The 15816-nt window shown below is 45.4% G+C and overlaps 1 protein-coding gene across 2 annotated transcripts in view; it reads left to right on the top strand.

The window, feature by feature from the left end:
* ARHGAP36 (Rho GTPase activating protein 36) overlaps positions 1-15816 on the top strand; it is a gene marked incomplete at its 5' end in the record, with an annotated part of 123918 nt that overhangs the window by 88695 nt on the left and 19407 nt on the right. The window contains one exon of one of the 2 annotated variants that reach the window (XM_081278336.1): positions 5647-5772. The exons of the other annotated variant lie outside the window; for it this stretch is intronic. Coding sequence (XP_081134462.1) covers positions 5715-5772 — 58 coding nt within the window. Of the gene's footprint in view, positions 1-5646; positions 5773-15816 lie in introns of those variants that run through there. 2 annotated transcript variants of the gene reach the window in all.

Consider the following 15816-nt stretch of genomic DNA (forward strand, 5'->3'; position numbering starts at 1 on the left):
GAGGGAAATGAGCACAAGAGAAGGAGGCACAGTGGATCAAGTACAGGGTTTAAAAAAAAAAAAATTGGTGACTTGGGCAAGTCACTTCCCTTGCTTGGACTTCAGTTTCTTCTTCTATAAAAGAAGAGTCAAGTTAATCTGTTGTGCCAACTTCCCAAAGCTGCCTGAGGTTCAGATGTGAAAATAGATATGAGAGCACTTTGGGAGCTGCCACACTTAAACGTATAAGGACAACTGATTGCAGAGATGACCTTCAGAGCCAGCAAAAGTTCAGGAGAAATGCTTCTCTGGCCCCACGCCTGGAGATCTCTGGTAACATGTAGAAGTGGATGGTCCTCCTATTTCTCCCCCCAAACACCTGTTACTGGAAGCCACAGAATTTTCATCTAGAATGGAAGTATCAGACCATGTATCTCTCACAGATTTCCAAAGGTATAAACACACACTGAATTCTTTGTAGCTCTTTTCTCAAATAACACCTTTTTATCTTATTGATTATAGCACAAAAGATCACCTCCCCACCTTTTCTTTCTGACATTTTTTCTGTGCCCCCTTAGTTCCTACTATTCTCCCCACCCTGCCTGTTGAGACTTGTAGAGTTGGAAAATTCTCTCATCCTGCCTCCCCCCTAGCTCAAAGAACAAAATGCTTTACAAAATTAAGTGAGCATTTGGGATTTTTAACTTGATTTTATCTTTTCATTCAACCAGAGGGGTATGTGTGTGGGAGATGCACTTGTCAACTAAAAGCAATTTCTCTGCCTCCTTGGGGACTGAAGCGTAATCGTAGCTCTGTCTTTCTGATGTCAGGATGAAACTTGCATTTTCCTGAGTGGTGTCAGCACACTGACAGACAGCTCATGGGATCTAGTGAAGAGTACTGGAAAAAAACGGGCAGTGGGTGGGGGAGAGATCTGGAGACTGGTCTCAGCTCATCTCTCCTCCCCTGAGTGATTTTTGGACTAGTCACTTTCTTTGCCTCACTTTTTTAACTTAAAAAATGGGAATAATTCCCACCATGTATATAACTCACAAAGAGTGTGTGAGGACTTTGTCAGCTTTGATAAGGAAATGATTGGAAGTAATAGAGCTATGGAAGTGGTATATGCTGGGAGTGCTGCTAAATAGCTGGAAAGGAGCTTTGTTTTGTAGAATTCCACTCAAGAAGGGTGGAAACTGAGGCCCTTCTGATGTTCAAAGAGGGGCCACAAAGGTCCCCCATGATGTTACTAATGGGCTCACCATAGCCCAGGTAAATTCTTCCCAAAGACAAGGAAGCAGAGTTGGAAGATCCTGGAGCTGAGAGTACCCTTTAGTGAGTACCTGTGGTCCCTGTGCACGCCACGTGGACCTTTCGATAGGACTTCGCAAAAGGAGGTGTTGGGAGGCAGAGTTGCTAATCTGCCAGTTCCCTCTGTGGGTGCAGTGGTAGGGACTTTGTTATGTCCTTCCTGAAAATAGACCTTCATGACAACCTGTAAAGGGAGGTGGTTGGGAGACTGAGATCTCCATTTCACAGAGGATCGGGCTGGGAAGCAGATATGCTCACATTCACTCAGCCTGTCAGCCAGCATGTCCAGCCTTACTCTTGCTATTCCAACTTGAAATATTCTGCTGTTTCTACTGTGCTTCAACTGTCTCTTGCCTGATTCAAGGAGCACAAATAGGATGTTCAAAGGAAATCACCTGACAAGTGCCCTATAGATATATAGGCAAGGATTCTTAGAAAATCCAGGTGGATGATGTTTATAGAGTACACTCATTTTGAATATACCTAGACTCTATCAGGAGTTAGGTTTCAAGGTTTGGTCCTATTTTCTATACCACACATTTACCTGCTTCTCTAAAGAAAGTACAGTGGACCTAAAGTGATCAGTTCCCCAGATGGTTGCCCCAGTGTTTCTTGTAGCTAAAGTGCAATGAGAAGAGATGGTGGTGGAGGGATTGCAGAATGGTACTTCTTTCCTTTATATTAGTTTCTCTAACTTTTTATTAAGAGCCTCCACGAGGAGCTTGTAAAAGTGCTGTTTTCTGGTCCTCATGCTCAAATTATTATTCAGTAGGGTTGAAATGGGAGCAGGGAATGTGCATTGTTATGGCACACCCCAAGGGATTATGATGCATCTGATCTAGTGAACCATGCCTCCGGAAACTGATGGATGGCAAGGTTTAAAGGCCTTTGAGTCTTAGAGTTCCATTTAATTAGTAATAGTTGGCCTTGGTGCCAAGCACTGTTGGCTTCAAGAAAAGCAAAGGAAAGTTTGATGGCTTTCCTTTAAAGATAACAAGTCCCCAGTTGACTTCATCATTGTGGCTAAAGACCTCACAACAGACAAACTATGAGCAGGGTGCTTGGCTCTTAAGGGTCTCCTATTGTAGTTCTATTTAAGAGGCAGCCAGATGTTAAGCTTTTGGCTTTGGACTGTGAGGAAGAGGACAAAAATGCCTAATGTGCCCCTTGTCAGCACATGCGTTGGGATGAGAGGTTGCAGGTCTAGGCTAGTGGGCTTCTGGCTGCAAAGGACCCCTGTATCCTTGAAAAGGAAGTGTAACCAGTTATGTACCCCTGCACAGGAAATGCGTTCTTCATTTCAATTACAGATTTCCTTAACTTTTTTGAGTCATCAAATCTAGACCAAGTGCTCTGTGCCACTAAAACCCCAACCTACAGGCTGCAGTCATTTCCCTATATAACCTACTCCTTTGTTCAAAGAGACAAAGTTATAGATTGTTTTCTATAAGTAGTATTTTCTAACTCTAGAAAATGTTTATTAAAGAAAAATTGAAAAATACTAAAATATGAAAATAATGAAACAGTTAAAATTGCTCATAATTGCATTGCCTAAATACAATCATGATTAAGATTCTGGTGTGCTTCCTTTTTAGCCTTTTTTTCCCTACGTATAGGCGTATTATTTATTTCAACTGTCTGTATTACAGTGTGCATACATTTTGCATCCTGACTTTTTTCATTTAAAAGTAGCATAAGTGTGTTTTCAGATTATCATATAAACTTCCAAATTATATATTTAAAAATAATTGCATAATAATTCATTCTGTGAGTCAACATTATTTGCATAGCTCAATATCTGGTACCTAGAGGACATTTGATAAATATTTGTTGAAGAAATTAATGAATTGATGGATGAATGCATTCCCCTATTGGGTGACATTTAAAGGTTTTCAAAGGGAACTTAATACTAAGTAATTTAGTGGCAGAGTAGTCAGGTCAAAGAAAAGGGAGAAGGGAGAACTGATAACTTGGTTACTCTATTTTGAAATGTTGTTATTATTTCAGTACTAGGGATTGAACCCAGGGTGCTCTATCAATAAGCTATATCCCCAACCCTTTTTATTTTGAGACAGGGTCTCACTGACTTGCCCAGGCTGATCCCAAACTTGCTGTCCTCCTGACTCAGCCTCCTGAGTAGCTGGGATTATAGGTGTGTGCCACTAGCCTGGCTTCTTTTTAGAATTCTGATCACTGTATTTCCCTTTTTTCCCCCAGAATAGTAGATGCTTTGGTTTACTGAAGCATGTTCATAACTATTAATATCTCCATTTTACAGATGAGGAAATCGAGCCTTAGAAAGGTTACAGCACTCTCCCAGGATTACCTAGCTAGTTCATCACACAAAATTGGGCACCCAATCATGACTTGTAAGCATCCTCAATTTTGTTCCTTTACTCATATCACATCTCTTGAGGAAAAGGCAACAAAGGATAGGTAGCAGGTAGAGTTATTTTGGAGCCAGAGAAACTTCAGTTACCAAGGACCCTGGGCTTGGACTTGGCAAACAGGTACCCATTGTGCCACAAGGGAGTAAAAAACAAGCTCATGTACTTGGGGAGAAAAAAAGGAACCCATTAAGGCCATTACAAAAGCCGGGGCTAGATAAACTCAGAGGACGAGGTAAGGATGAGCTTTCAATATCCAGAGCCTGAAGCTGGACATTTCTAGATGTCAGACTTGTTTGGCTTGGATGACTGGGTATTTGTACAGCAGAAATTGGTAAAAGCAGGTCTGGTGAATGTTTGTTGTCTTTGATTGCTTTTAGAAAACAGGGGAAATTTGAAATGATTTAGAAATTGGTACTAAGGCAGAGGGGTACCATGTTTCCCAGAAAGGGAGAAAAATGAGTGGAAGCCCTTTAAGCTCTGACTATAGCTCTACTTTGCTAAGAATTACATGGCAAAGTACAGATGATTCTTTTCCATTTTATGCACCCCTTTTGCCATGTTAATGCTAATATCAGTGGTTAGCAAAGCAAATGTAATAACTGTTCTCCCCAAAGGACCAGTGATTGCAGTTTCCACTCCTCAGGCCAGCAATCTAGCTGTTGGGAGAAGATTTTATATATTTCTTTCTACCTCCTCACTATCATTTTGATCGACAGAGCCCCATTTTCCCAGTAGAGAAAAACAAGACACAGTCATGACTAAACAGCTGCCAACTAGAGAATTGGGGGAGAAATTAATTTGGATCCCTGGGCTTGAAGAGAAAAAGGAAATTTCCTTTAGAAGCCCTTCCTATCCAATATGGTCCATCTCTGGTGGATACTTTCTACCCCACAATATGGGGAACAGGGCCAGTTTACCATCACCAGAGACCCAGACTCTGAACCTGTTGCAGCATGTACACCCCATATGAATTTAAAATTTAAAAATATGATACCATAAAAGAATTATAAGGAAATCCAACACGGTAGCACCCCCCCACTGAAATATCAAATATCAAATTCTTTCTAAAAATAAATGTTGGTGCCCCTCCTATTCTAGTGTTTGGAGCAAGAGCATAGGCCATAGAATCTGCAAGTTACCCGCAAGTGGGGGAACCCCACATTAATACATGCTTAATACTGTGTTCTTCTATCTCAGCTGGGGATCAATCTCCTCAAAACTAAAAGTTTTCAGGAAGGAGAGCATCTCCCTCTTGCCCAAGGTAGTCCTTGGGCAGGGGCAGTAAATTACTCTCAAAATTGGGGCTCATTGCCTGCCCCCCCCAAAAAAATCATTTTCTTCTACTGACATCCTTGGTCTTCTAGAACGGAGCAGTGCCTTAAAATCAGACTTAGTGCTACTCAGATCTGAGGTGATGCCTCTTCTAAGGTGGGGTTGGGGGTGGGATGTGAATGTTCCCAAGGACAGAAGCAGTGCCTCCCTTTCAGATAGAGGTTCCTGGGAAAGGCACTAATTCTGCTTAGATTAGGCCTCCTGAGGGCGGAGATGACATGTTCCGTGAAACGTGGGGATTCCCTGGGACAGGGGCACCACCTTGCCCTCAAATTGTATCTTGTGCGGACAGGCCTGCTTATATGCGTTCGATTGAGGGTGCCTGGCGGGGCAGGAACCTTCCCTCCCTCTCAGATTTGGGGCTCACCAGGGCTGAGATGGCGTTTCCCCTCAGACTCTGGGCTCCCTGGGGTACGGGCAGGGTCCCGCCCTCAGAGTCAGAGCTTCTCGGGACAGGAGCTGTATCTTGGCCTCCCTGCGCGTGGGGGAAGGGGCTGAGGGACCAGCGGCCCTCCCCTCCGGCGGAAGGGGGGGCTCCCCTGAGGCCCTGCCCCCTTGGTGACATGCTCGAGGTGTCCGGTGACCAAGACACTCAGAGCTGGGTGCAGGGTGCGGCCCAGGGCGTGGTCACCGGGGGCTACTTAGAGCCTGTGCGGGGCAGCGGAGGTTAGCTGCGAGGCTGCCGGGCACTGAGAGCGGGTCATGGCGTGGATACTGGACTGCCTGTTCGCATCGGCCTTTGAGCCCCGCCCCCGCCGTGGTGAGTGGGGCCCACCGAGTCGGGGGGCTGGGGTGCTCGGCTGGGGGCGGCCGGCGGCTGCAGCCCCGGCTGGGCGCCCTGGGGCTTGGCTCCCTGCCCCTTTGCCTCTCTTCCCGCTGGCTTTTAGCTAATTGTTCCTGGCCGGAGGGACTGCCCCGTCGAGGACCCGCATAAATCACCAGCTTTGCCGGGAACCAAGAGCAATCGTGCTAATGGCTCCGAGGGATGAGGGGCGAGTGCGGGGACGGAGTCTCTGGCTCAGCCATCTGTGGGGACAGCCAGATCCTTGGGGCCAGAATCGCAGGAGCGAGGTCTGGCAACTCAAGGGCTCTAAGGGCCCAAGGATGAGTGTCCCTGAAAGGACCCCTGAATAAGCAGGCTGAGGTTCCCTTTGCCTCGAAGTTTATTCCCTTGTTCTAATCTCCACCACAGAATATCGGCCTGGGCCCCATAGAGTCGTCGAATGCAACTCCTCCATTTAAGAGGTGATGACATTGAAGCCCAGAGATGGGAAAGTCCTATCCAAGGTCACCCAAGGATTTGGCAGCAAATCTGGGACGGCTTAGGTTCTGCTCACAACCCCAAACTGCCCAATGGCAGAGGCTTTGGGGGTCTTTAGTCTGGGTCTTTCCTTGGGTCCTTGAGATCAGTACTTTGTTCTCCTATCCCGTGCAATTGAGGACATAGTGTGCAAAGATCACAGCAGAAGTGTAAGTATACGGGTCCCATTTCACTTTTCTCCTGAAACTGCTTGTATAAAGCAGATCTTTGAAACATTCTTTTTTCCCCCCTCAAATGTCAGGAAACTGATGTTTTCTTTAGGAGATTCCCTAGGACCCCCACCCACATTGTCCTTCTCTCCTCCTTGATAGGCCCCAGCCCCTCCACTTCACCACCTGCCCTTACAGCCACCTGTTTTTCCGTAGTCTCCACCTCCAAAATCTATATTGGTGAGAGTGCGTCATTGGTCACCGGCCGTAGACCAAACCTGAGGTTGTCTCCTCTTTCCTCTGCCCCCTCACAGGCAGGGGAGGGGAGGCGGACAGAGGGACCTCAGCAACTTAATTCGGTAGAGACCAAATTTTCCTTCTTGCCAGCCCTACTACCCCGCTGAGAACCAACCCATGACGTCGGACCTGCTAAGAGACTGCAGCATGCTTAGTTCGAGTACAGTCTCTGGCAGACCACAAGTTCTCTGAAAAGGAAAGAGATCTGTATACATGATTTAATTTTTTCTTTTGTATTTTTCTTAAATTAGTGATCCTGGTGAGTTAAGGGGTGGGGGGAATGGGGGGATGAAATGCCTTTTAGGGCCTTAGGGTTCAAACACCTTACCCTTGGAAAGGAGGTAAGGGAACCGTTCCAACACTGTGTGGCTTACAAGGTTGTAACTGCAATGAGATCAAGGGCATGAAGGCTGCTTTATGAAAAACCCCATGGCAGGGAGTCAGTAACTCATAAGGAAGCCTAGTCCCATCTAAAATCAAAATGTCTATTAAACTGAACCCAGATCTATCTGGGGAGCTTCCACCTTCTGGCCCTAGCACTGACCTTCAAGATTCTCCTTCCTAGGGAAGGTTACCAGCCCTCTCTATTCCCCCACCCTCTCCTCACCCAGTCTTATCCAGTCCAACTCTCCCTAGTTCCTTCATCTGTTTAACATGTGACAAGACTACAAGGCCCCTACCCACATCTAGCTGTTTTTCTTTGAACATGCTCCAAGTTATAAATGCCCAATGACCTGGCCAAAAGAAGATTTCCAGCTGTGCCCCTATAAATATAGTCCTGGACGACTGACTTTCCCTCTTTTGGAAACTCATGCCACACCCAAGGTATTTACCATACATAGCCATAAATACATCCATACATACACATCCCACACCCATGTGTGCCCACACACAAAGCCATAAACAAACATGCATCTACTTCACATTCATCACATACTTTCCATGTATAACACAACACATATCTCACATGCATGAACCACTTGCAAAAGCCACATACATGCCCCACAGTTTCCCAAAGACTTGATGTTGGAATTACTTTTCAGCTAAAGCTACTTTTTAAAAATAAAGTAAACCCAAGTTCTTTTCAGTCTCCATTCTGTATTTAGTGTTTGAACCCAAGTGCAAGATCTTATATTTGTTGCTGCATTTGCAGTCTAGTGAGATCTGCTCCCCCACTGCCCCCCACCTCATACTCCTGCAGCACACCACTGCCTATGCCAACTTTATTACTCTTATCAGTAGCAGCTAATATATGTAAAAGTACTGCCTGAATGCTGGGCCCTTAGGTTCAGTCCTTTACATGTATAATCTCACTTAAGTTACATAACATCACTTTGAAATAAGTCCTTAATCTTTGAGCACAAATTTTGACCAGGTAATAGCCCACTTCAATTGTGTACTTCTCCGGAAAGACGCTATGCAATGCTAAAGATAACTTTGTTAGTAACTATTGATATTCTGTGGAGCTATCTTTGCCCTTGGTGCTTCTCTTAAAATGCCTTTCAGAAATCCTCAGGAGTCAGAGATGGGGGGGGGGGGAGTAGCTGGTCATCGATTGCACAGAATGGTGAAGGCATTCTAAATGTTCTTTCATCCCCATTCCCCTTGCCCAGGAGCTCTATGATGGCAATGGGCAACCATATGAAGGCATTTGGGAGAGACACCAAAGTCTCAGAGGAATAGGGGCCCAGAAAGGCCTTCTTTCCCAGGGAAAGGGATAGCATGATTGACCCACTTGAAATTCTCTCCCTAGTTTATTCTTGGCATTGCATTTGGCCTCAAACAATTGGACTTCTGTAAAGCGGCCAAAACTCTAAAGCTGAAGGGACCCTTGGGCCCACTTTACATACAAATTTGATCTTTTCTTGGAGATGAGACCCAATCGATTTGCTGAGGCCAGGCCTGGTTGAGCTGCTGTGGGGTCATTTTCCAGAGCTAGAACAAGATTGCCAATGAGACACACCACTCCCCTGGTCGGGGGATCGGAGAGGGACCTCCATTCACCAATGGCAGGACCTCTCAAAGTTCCTTTGTGAATTAGTGGTTTGCACCTCAAGACATTTCTCCATAAGAAAACATTATGCTCCAGTGCTTAGACTGCCAGGTTAGGCCACACTTTCCCACCAAGAGGATAAAATCTGGAATCTGAGTGATGAAAACTGGCAGAAAATAATCCTTTTGCAAATGTACCTCAGGCTCCAGCAGTGGAGCTGACATTCATCAAGCTTAAATATCAAATGACGGAAAGCACATTGAGCTTTGATAGAGCAGGACACTAGGTCCCCGAGGGTGATTATGGCAATGGTGAAAGCAACATCATTCCTTTGTTTTCCCACTTACCTACTAAGACAACCTAAATGTCCAACAATAGTGGAATGGTTAAATGAACTCTATGACATATTCACTTGTTATATGCCATTTTTACGGTTGCATACCATCTGTGAAGAACACGACATGGAAAAAATGGTATGAGTGTAACTGTCAAACTTGGACTTTTGAAAAACTGGAAGAAAATTCAGCAAGGAGGTAAAATTAGATCTTTTATTAAAGTGGTGACATAGTAATTGTTTTTTCTGTTTTCTCAAATCTGTATGAAGTTTGTTCTTAAACTATTAAGTTTTCTTAAAATCTTTTAAAATTTTATCACCTATGATATGCAGTTAATCTATACATGGATCTAGAATCCCACTATACATAGTTTAAGGATTTTTTTTCTTCATGTTTTAGTTTAAATACAATGACTACATCAGGCTAGCCAAACATGATCATGAGGTATTCCCTAATGCTGAGTAGAAAGAGGGACAGCTGGTTTCAATCCCAGTCCTGTTCTTGTACTATTGCTTTGAGCAATTACTTGACCTCTTTTAAAGTGATATAATAATGTTTACATTGCTGGTTTATAAATAATAGTTGTTGTTGTTGTTATAGATGCCATTATATTAAATGCCTTCTGTGACAGTTATCAAAAGCCATTTCTTCACATATTTACTATTTCTGAATACCAGTCACTTTATATAAACCACCTAATTTTATTTTCATAACAACTCTGAGGTGTTATCTGTTTTAAAGACACAAACTCAGAAGTTCAGTAACTTGTTCCCTGTCACACAGTGGCTGAGCAACCAATGTAATCCCTTTTTGTCTGACTTCAAAATTTGAGATTAAAAGATAACAGATAACGTTTACAAAGCTCCTAGCACTATGCCAACCTATGGCAGATACATTTACTAGGAGGTTAATATGCCATTGGTGATACCTTGCCCAGGGTCTAAGTTCCGCTCTTTGATCTGTTTGATTATCTGTAGATTACTTTCTGTGAAAAAGTGCACATTTCAACTGGGAGATGCAATCCTAACTGTGTTCTCATAGCTGGGGCTGAGTCACTAGGAAATGATTTCTGTTGCCTTCTGGCAGTATCATCTATTCTCACATGTATCAGCAGAAGTAGGTAGATAGAATGTTTGAGTCTTGGCAGCTACTGTCACGTCTCAGATACACCTCTTAAGAAACCATGAGGTGTCCTTGGGGTTGGCACCCAATATTTGGTAGCCAGTAGGTCCCTGCTTATGAAGTAAACCTATTAAGTGGCATGGGCATATCCTAAAGCCCTGTTCCAAATATTCCCTGGATGATGTGGCTGACCCTTCATTGTTACCCCGTCATTTGCCCTCTCTAAGTGGAGGCTGCAGGACATTCTTTGCAGCCGACAGGGTAAGAGCTGGAGAATTTTTTTTTTAGATTCCTAAATCCTAAAGACTAATAGATTATTTGGAAGAGAGGAGTCTAGGGTCAATGAGGGAGGTTAGCATGCAGGATAAATAAGAGGGGTGAAGGAGAGGGAGTTGAAGTCATCCTCCAGAAACTGGGAACATCAAAGAATGGCCTTTCAGAGCTTTTGCTTCCAGAAATTTCCTTACTCTTCTATTCTGAGTCTCTCCCCCCAAACCCGGGATTATACTCACTCCCCCTATGGCTACTTAACCTCCCCCACCCTCCCCGCCACTCCTGGCTCAAATGCAGTTTTAGCTTGTAATGACTTGCTTTTGTCTGTAGAGGGAAGCAAAAGCATCAGGGAGGAAGGGACATGAGTCGGGGTCTTCTCACACTTCACTGGTTTTGACAAAGGGTAGATTTTTTTTTTCTCTTTAGGTGGAAAGAAATAAGAACTTAGCAGATGTATTTTAGGTGCTGTATAGCATTGCTCAGAACTGCAGCATTCTCTTTACCTCCCAACCTTGGTGGCTACTAGAAATTGGCTTTAGGAGCCCTTAATTTCTAGGGTAGAGGAGAGGGGGGGGGGGGGGAAACAGGTCATAGAGAAAAGAAATAGTCACCCTCTTTTCTTGGGCATAATGGCACATATCTAGGAGGCAGGATTGAGGCTGTATCTGCAGTTGGATAGGTAGAAGAGTGGACACTGAGCAAAAAGTTTCAGACTTTTCCGTATAGAATATTACATTGGAAACCTTGTTCTCATTAATGCTGCCAGGAGAAACTGCAGAGTGAGAATTGGACTTAAGATTCAATTCTTCCAGGGCTGCATTAGGTTGATCAAAACATCATCCTAAAAGGACTATTTCAAGAGTGTTAGACAAACCAGTAATGAGGAAAATTACCAGCTTAGTCAGTCACCTCCACTCCTTGATAATCCTGGTTAAGACACGCTGGACTACATGAGAAGAAAAAAAAACTAACCTTTTCTTTCATATTTACTAATGCATGTTAGGTATTCATCTGGCACTTTCCATGGTTTTCCTACTTCAGTCATCTGGGAAATTCTAAGGTAGGCATTAAATATCTCCATTTTACATTTGAAAACTGGCTCAGAGAGGCAAAGAACCTTCTCAAGATCACCCAGCAAGTGATTGAGCTGGGATGCCAACTCAAAGCTGTCTCATTCCAAAGCATATGGTCTTTCTCAGCCCACATGAAAAAAGGTAGAAGCTGATTTTCCAGGGCTTTATTCTCATGGGGAAAGCAAGATCTGTCTCCAGAAATTCACATTTTGGTGTTCTGCCCCATAGATTCTTGTTTTTTCAGGATGCAAGCAAGCAAATCTCTATTTGAGTAATTGGGAGTTATTAAAGCATATTACACCTTTACAATTCTCCATATAATCCTTGTGTTACAGGGACATTTCTAAACCCCAAAGAGGGAGAGACTTGTGGCAATATTAAGTTTCAAGGAATGAGTGTGTGTGTGTGTGTGTGTGTGTGTGTGTGTGTGTGTTGGGAATGAGAGGAGAGGCCTCACCTGAGTGCCATGAAGAGGTGGAAGTGAAGCTAGTGTATTCAGAGGAGAGTAAGGTGGTGTCAGACTAGCCTGACACCAGATTCTGGGTGATACCAAAGTTTTCATGAACTCCTTGTGGAGAGGTAAGTGTGATGAAAGCAAAGATTTCAGGTAGTCTGTGCCCTGCACATTTTAGACTGGCTTCTCTACCCCTTTTGTGTCCCCCAAAGACGACTTTTTGGCTACATAATATGGTAGGTAATGCTTTTCCTGCCCACCCAGGATGAGGTGCTGACCCAAGCCCAGCTGCAGGGAGAGATTTATGGATTTTCCAACTGCTTTTCGTCTCCACGCTAGGCTCATTTGTGCCAGTTGAAAGGGCACAATAATAACAGTGGCAATTTAAACCGTGCTTCTCACTTTCCCCCCTGAAAAGTGGCAAAGTGACTCACCATCATTGAACTGTCTGTCCCTCTCCCCACCCCCTGACTTGTTTGCAGCAGCCTAGGCTGGTTCCCTGGGAGCTGAATGGGGAGCCAGGCATTCCAGAAATCCTTCAGCTGTGACTGGGCTGATACCATGGCCCCCATAAATGTGTTCCCCCAAATGTAATCTGTTTTAATTTGAATTTCTCAGATGAGGCTGCTTAGAAGGCGCTGGAGCCCCATGAGTCTCATTAGGCAAGCACAGTGCCCCCCCCCCAGTGATGAATAATACAAAATGGGGCCCATTCAGTCATCTTTTCTGAGGGGGACGTTGCTTGTTTTTCGATGTGCAGTCTGATATAGAGAGGACTGGTCTGTTTGAAATTCACAGCATACCAACTTCTGATGAGGAAGTTATAACAATGGGTCTGGGGGAGCTATAAAATCCTTTCCTCCCTTCATCCGGAGCCCTCACCTCCATTCTCCCCCATATCCCATTCTACCATCCTGTGGTTAGAAAATGGCCATTCTCGGCTCTTTCTTTCAGCACCAGCCTAAGGAGAGCTCCCAGAACTGGAGATGAGGAAGGTGCTTCAGTGCCTAGAGTAACTAAAGATTTTGAGGTGCCACAAAGCAGGTAATTAGATGGTGAAGGTATCAGCTGTCTGGGAGATAGAGAAAGTAATTATGCTGAGTACTCCTGGTACTGTCAGAAAACTCAAAAGAAAGACACTGGGAAATCACACTATTTGATAGAGACTTCAATGTCTAGCAAGGATCAGAGGACTCTTAGTGAGGCTGCCTGGTACAGAAGAAAGGTGTAGGGATCATGGCAGACTGGAGTTCAAATACCAGTTTTACCTCCTATGATCTGTGTGACCTTGGAGAAGTTACTCAACTACTCTGAGTCTGATGTGTGAAGTGTAAAACATTGATAATTATATCTCCATTTACCTCACAGCCTCATTGTGAGAATTCAAGGGGATAATGCCTGGTACACAGTAAGTGCTTAGTAAATGGAAACATAATAATTACTATTAATATATACCAGGCATTCTCCATGGCAGCTCAGAAATAAGTGGAGGGTCAAATAATTGCAGTTATGTATGATCATGTCATAAGAAGCATGAAACCTGTAATTGTGCTGGCCCAAAGAGGGAGCCCTCAACTGGGGAGGGAGAGGGTACAGAGAAACAAAGTTTTGTGACTTTTGAGTTAGGTCTTTAAAAAAAATGAGAATTTGTCATGAGGGAAAGGGCTTCCAGACAACTGGATCTGCCCCACACAAGGTCAAGGAGGTGTGAAACATCCAGGCCTTGAACAAATAGTTGTGTTCAGCTTGGCAAAAACTGGGATTTCCTGGTGGGGTGGTAGTGAGATGGGGGTCAGTGACCAACAATATTTCCAGCTTACACCCACCAGCCCCTGCACCACGCGCACGCTAGGCACCCTACCTGGCCAAATCTCCTGCGGAGCACTCCTCTTCTTTTCTTTAAGCAGCCAGGTAAGTTCACACCCCGCCCTATCCGAACTTGCAACTTGCGGGGCACAGCGAAGGTAAGGGCAGGCAGACTTCCATTGATGAGATCAAGCCAGCTGTCACCCCTGCTGGGGTCGCGGCCCCTACCTCCTTCTTGGTCCCAGTCAGGTGCAATGTCCCCCACACCCAGCCCCCCCAACCACATGCAGGATCACTTGGGTTCTTTTGGACAACTCCATGCTTTCAGACGCTGCACCCATACATTCGTGTGACCCCCTCCAAGGCACACATCTTCAGCCCTCCATGCAAGCACATATGCTGGCCACATGCATCCGCACCACACACCTGAACCTATCAATTAAAAGGCACACAGAATCCTCACATACACAAACCTTTGAACACATACACACCTTAAATAGACGTAAAGAGATACCTTGCTCACGGATGTACACACTGCACAAAAAAACACCCACCTGTAAATCCACCTTGACACACAGCATTTAAGGCTAAGTACACACCCAATATACATATGCACACAAGCTTAAGCTAGTACACACTCACCACAGCATGATCACAAACCCTGAAACACACATTGAACACACCCACACCCAGACCGCACCCTCAGTCACACTGATTATAATCAGGCAGAAACATACAACCTACAAGCGTGCATGCACAAGCACATGCTTCATGCCAGAGCTCGAACCAAATGCATACCACAAACACTTGGGCTAAAACATGCACCGCATACACACCCCATATACACCCGTCCACACACTGAACACACAGACGTACCGCACCCGAGCGCGCACACACGCGTACATGCATACATACATACACACACAGCCCGCCCCCGCCTTCTCTCTGGGCGGAAGAGAAGGGGGCGAGGAGTGGAGGCGGGGAAGAAAGGAGGGAGGATGGGCGGGCAAGGCGGAGCGGGCACAGATGCTCTTTTCCCTTTGACCTGGGTTGTTGGCCCTTTGTTCCCCATTCCCATGCAAAGGGAGTAAGTTGGGTCCAGGTGGGGTCCTGTAGGAGCCCAGGAAAACCGGAAAGGGAAGGTCCGGGGAATCTGCCGGCAGGCGCTGCAGGGACCCTGACTCAGATTACAGTCGACCCTGCCGGAGGCTCCTCCTCCCTGCACCCTCCCTTCTGCCCCCCCCACCCCATCACTGCCTTGACCTTTGCCCGCTCCCCAGGGGATGTGCTTCTTCATCCCCCCCCCCCCCACTCCAGAGATCGGGAGATTATTAAGGGGTGTAGGTGTTTATTTGTTTCAAGAAGTAAGGAGTTCTGCACACAAGCGCTTTGCGAAACCTGTTCTAGCTTGAAGACTTCCCTTAATGGAGAGCTCACTATATTGCATAACAACACGTTTTCCGTGTAAAAGGCAATAGCTATTAGAAATCAAGGACTCCTGCTTTGGACACATAGTAGGGCTCTGTAAATGCTCCTCCCTCCCTCTTACGTCACCAAATCTGGCAAGGCTATCTGATGGCTCTAAGGCAGTTGGTGAGCTTTTTTCTTAGCCCCCTAGACCTGCGCGGAGCTGAAGCCTCTGATCAGGAGCCATCCGCGGCAGGGAGCGGCAGAGTGGTCTTTGCACCTCTGGCGGCAGAACTGAGGGTCCCTCCCACCGTAAACGGGCTACAAGGGGTCACTCCAGAATTTGTCCTTTCTGTGTAGATGAATGGACAGCAGAGGAAGGGATATGAGGGAAGAGGAGCGCTTCCCCTCCCATTGCTTGGAGACGCGTTGTATAAAGTGCTGCGCAGAGTGCACAGGCTTGGGAGTTAGAGGTTCGAATCCTACTCTGCCATTTTGTAGCTGGCTTAGGGCACGGGGTATTTTTGAGGTTTGTAGAGGTGACATGTTAGAAGTACTTATCCCAATTAACACA

This window comes from Spermophilus citellus (assembly GCF_964194105.1).
Source record: "Spermophilus citellus genome assembly, chromosome: X".
NCBI lineage: Eukaryota > Metazoa > Chordata > Mammalia > Rodentia > Sciuridae > Spermophilus > Spermophilus citellus.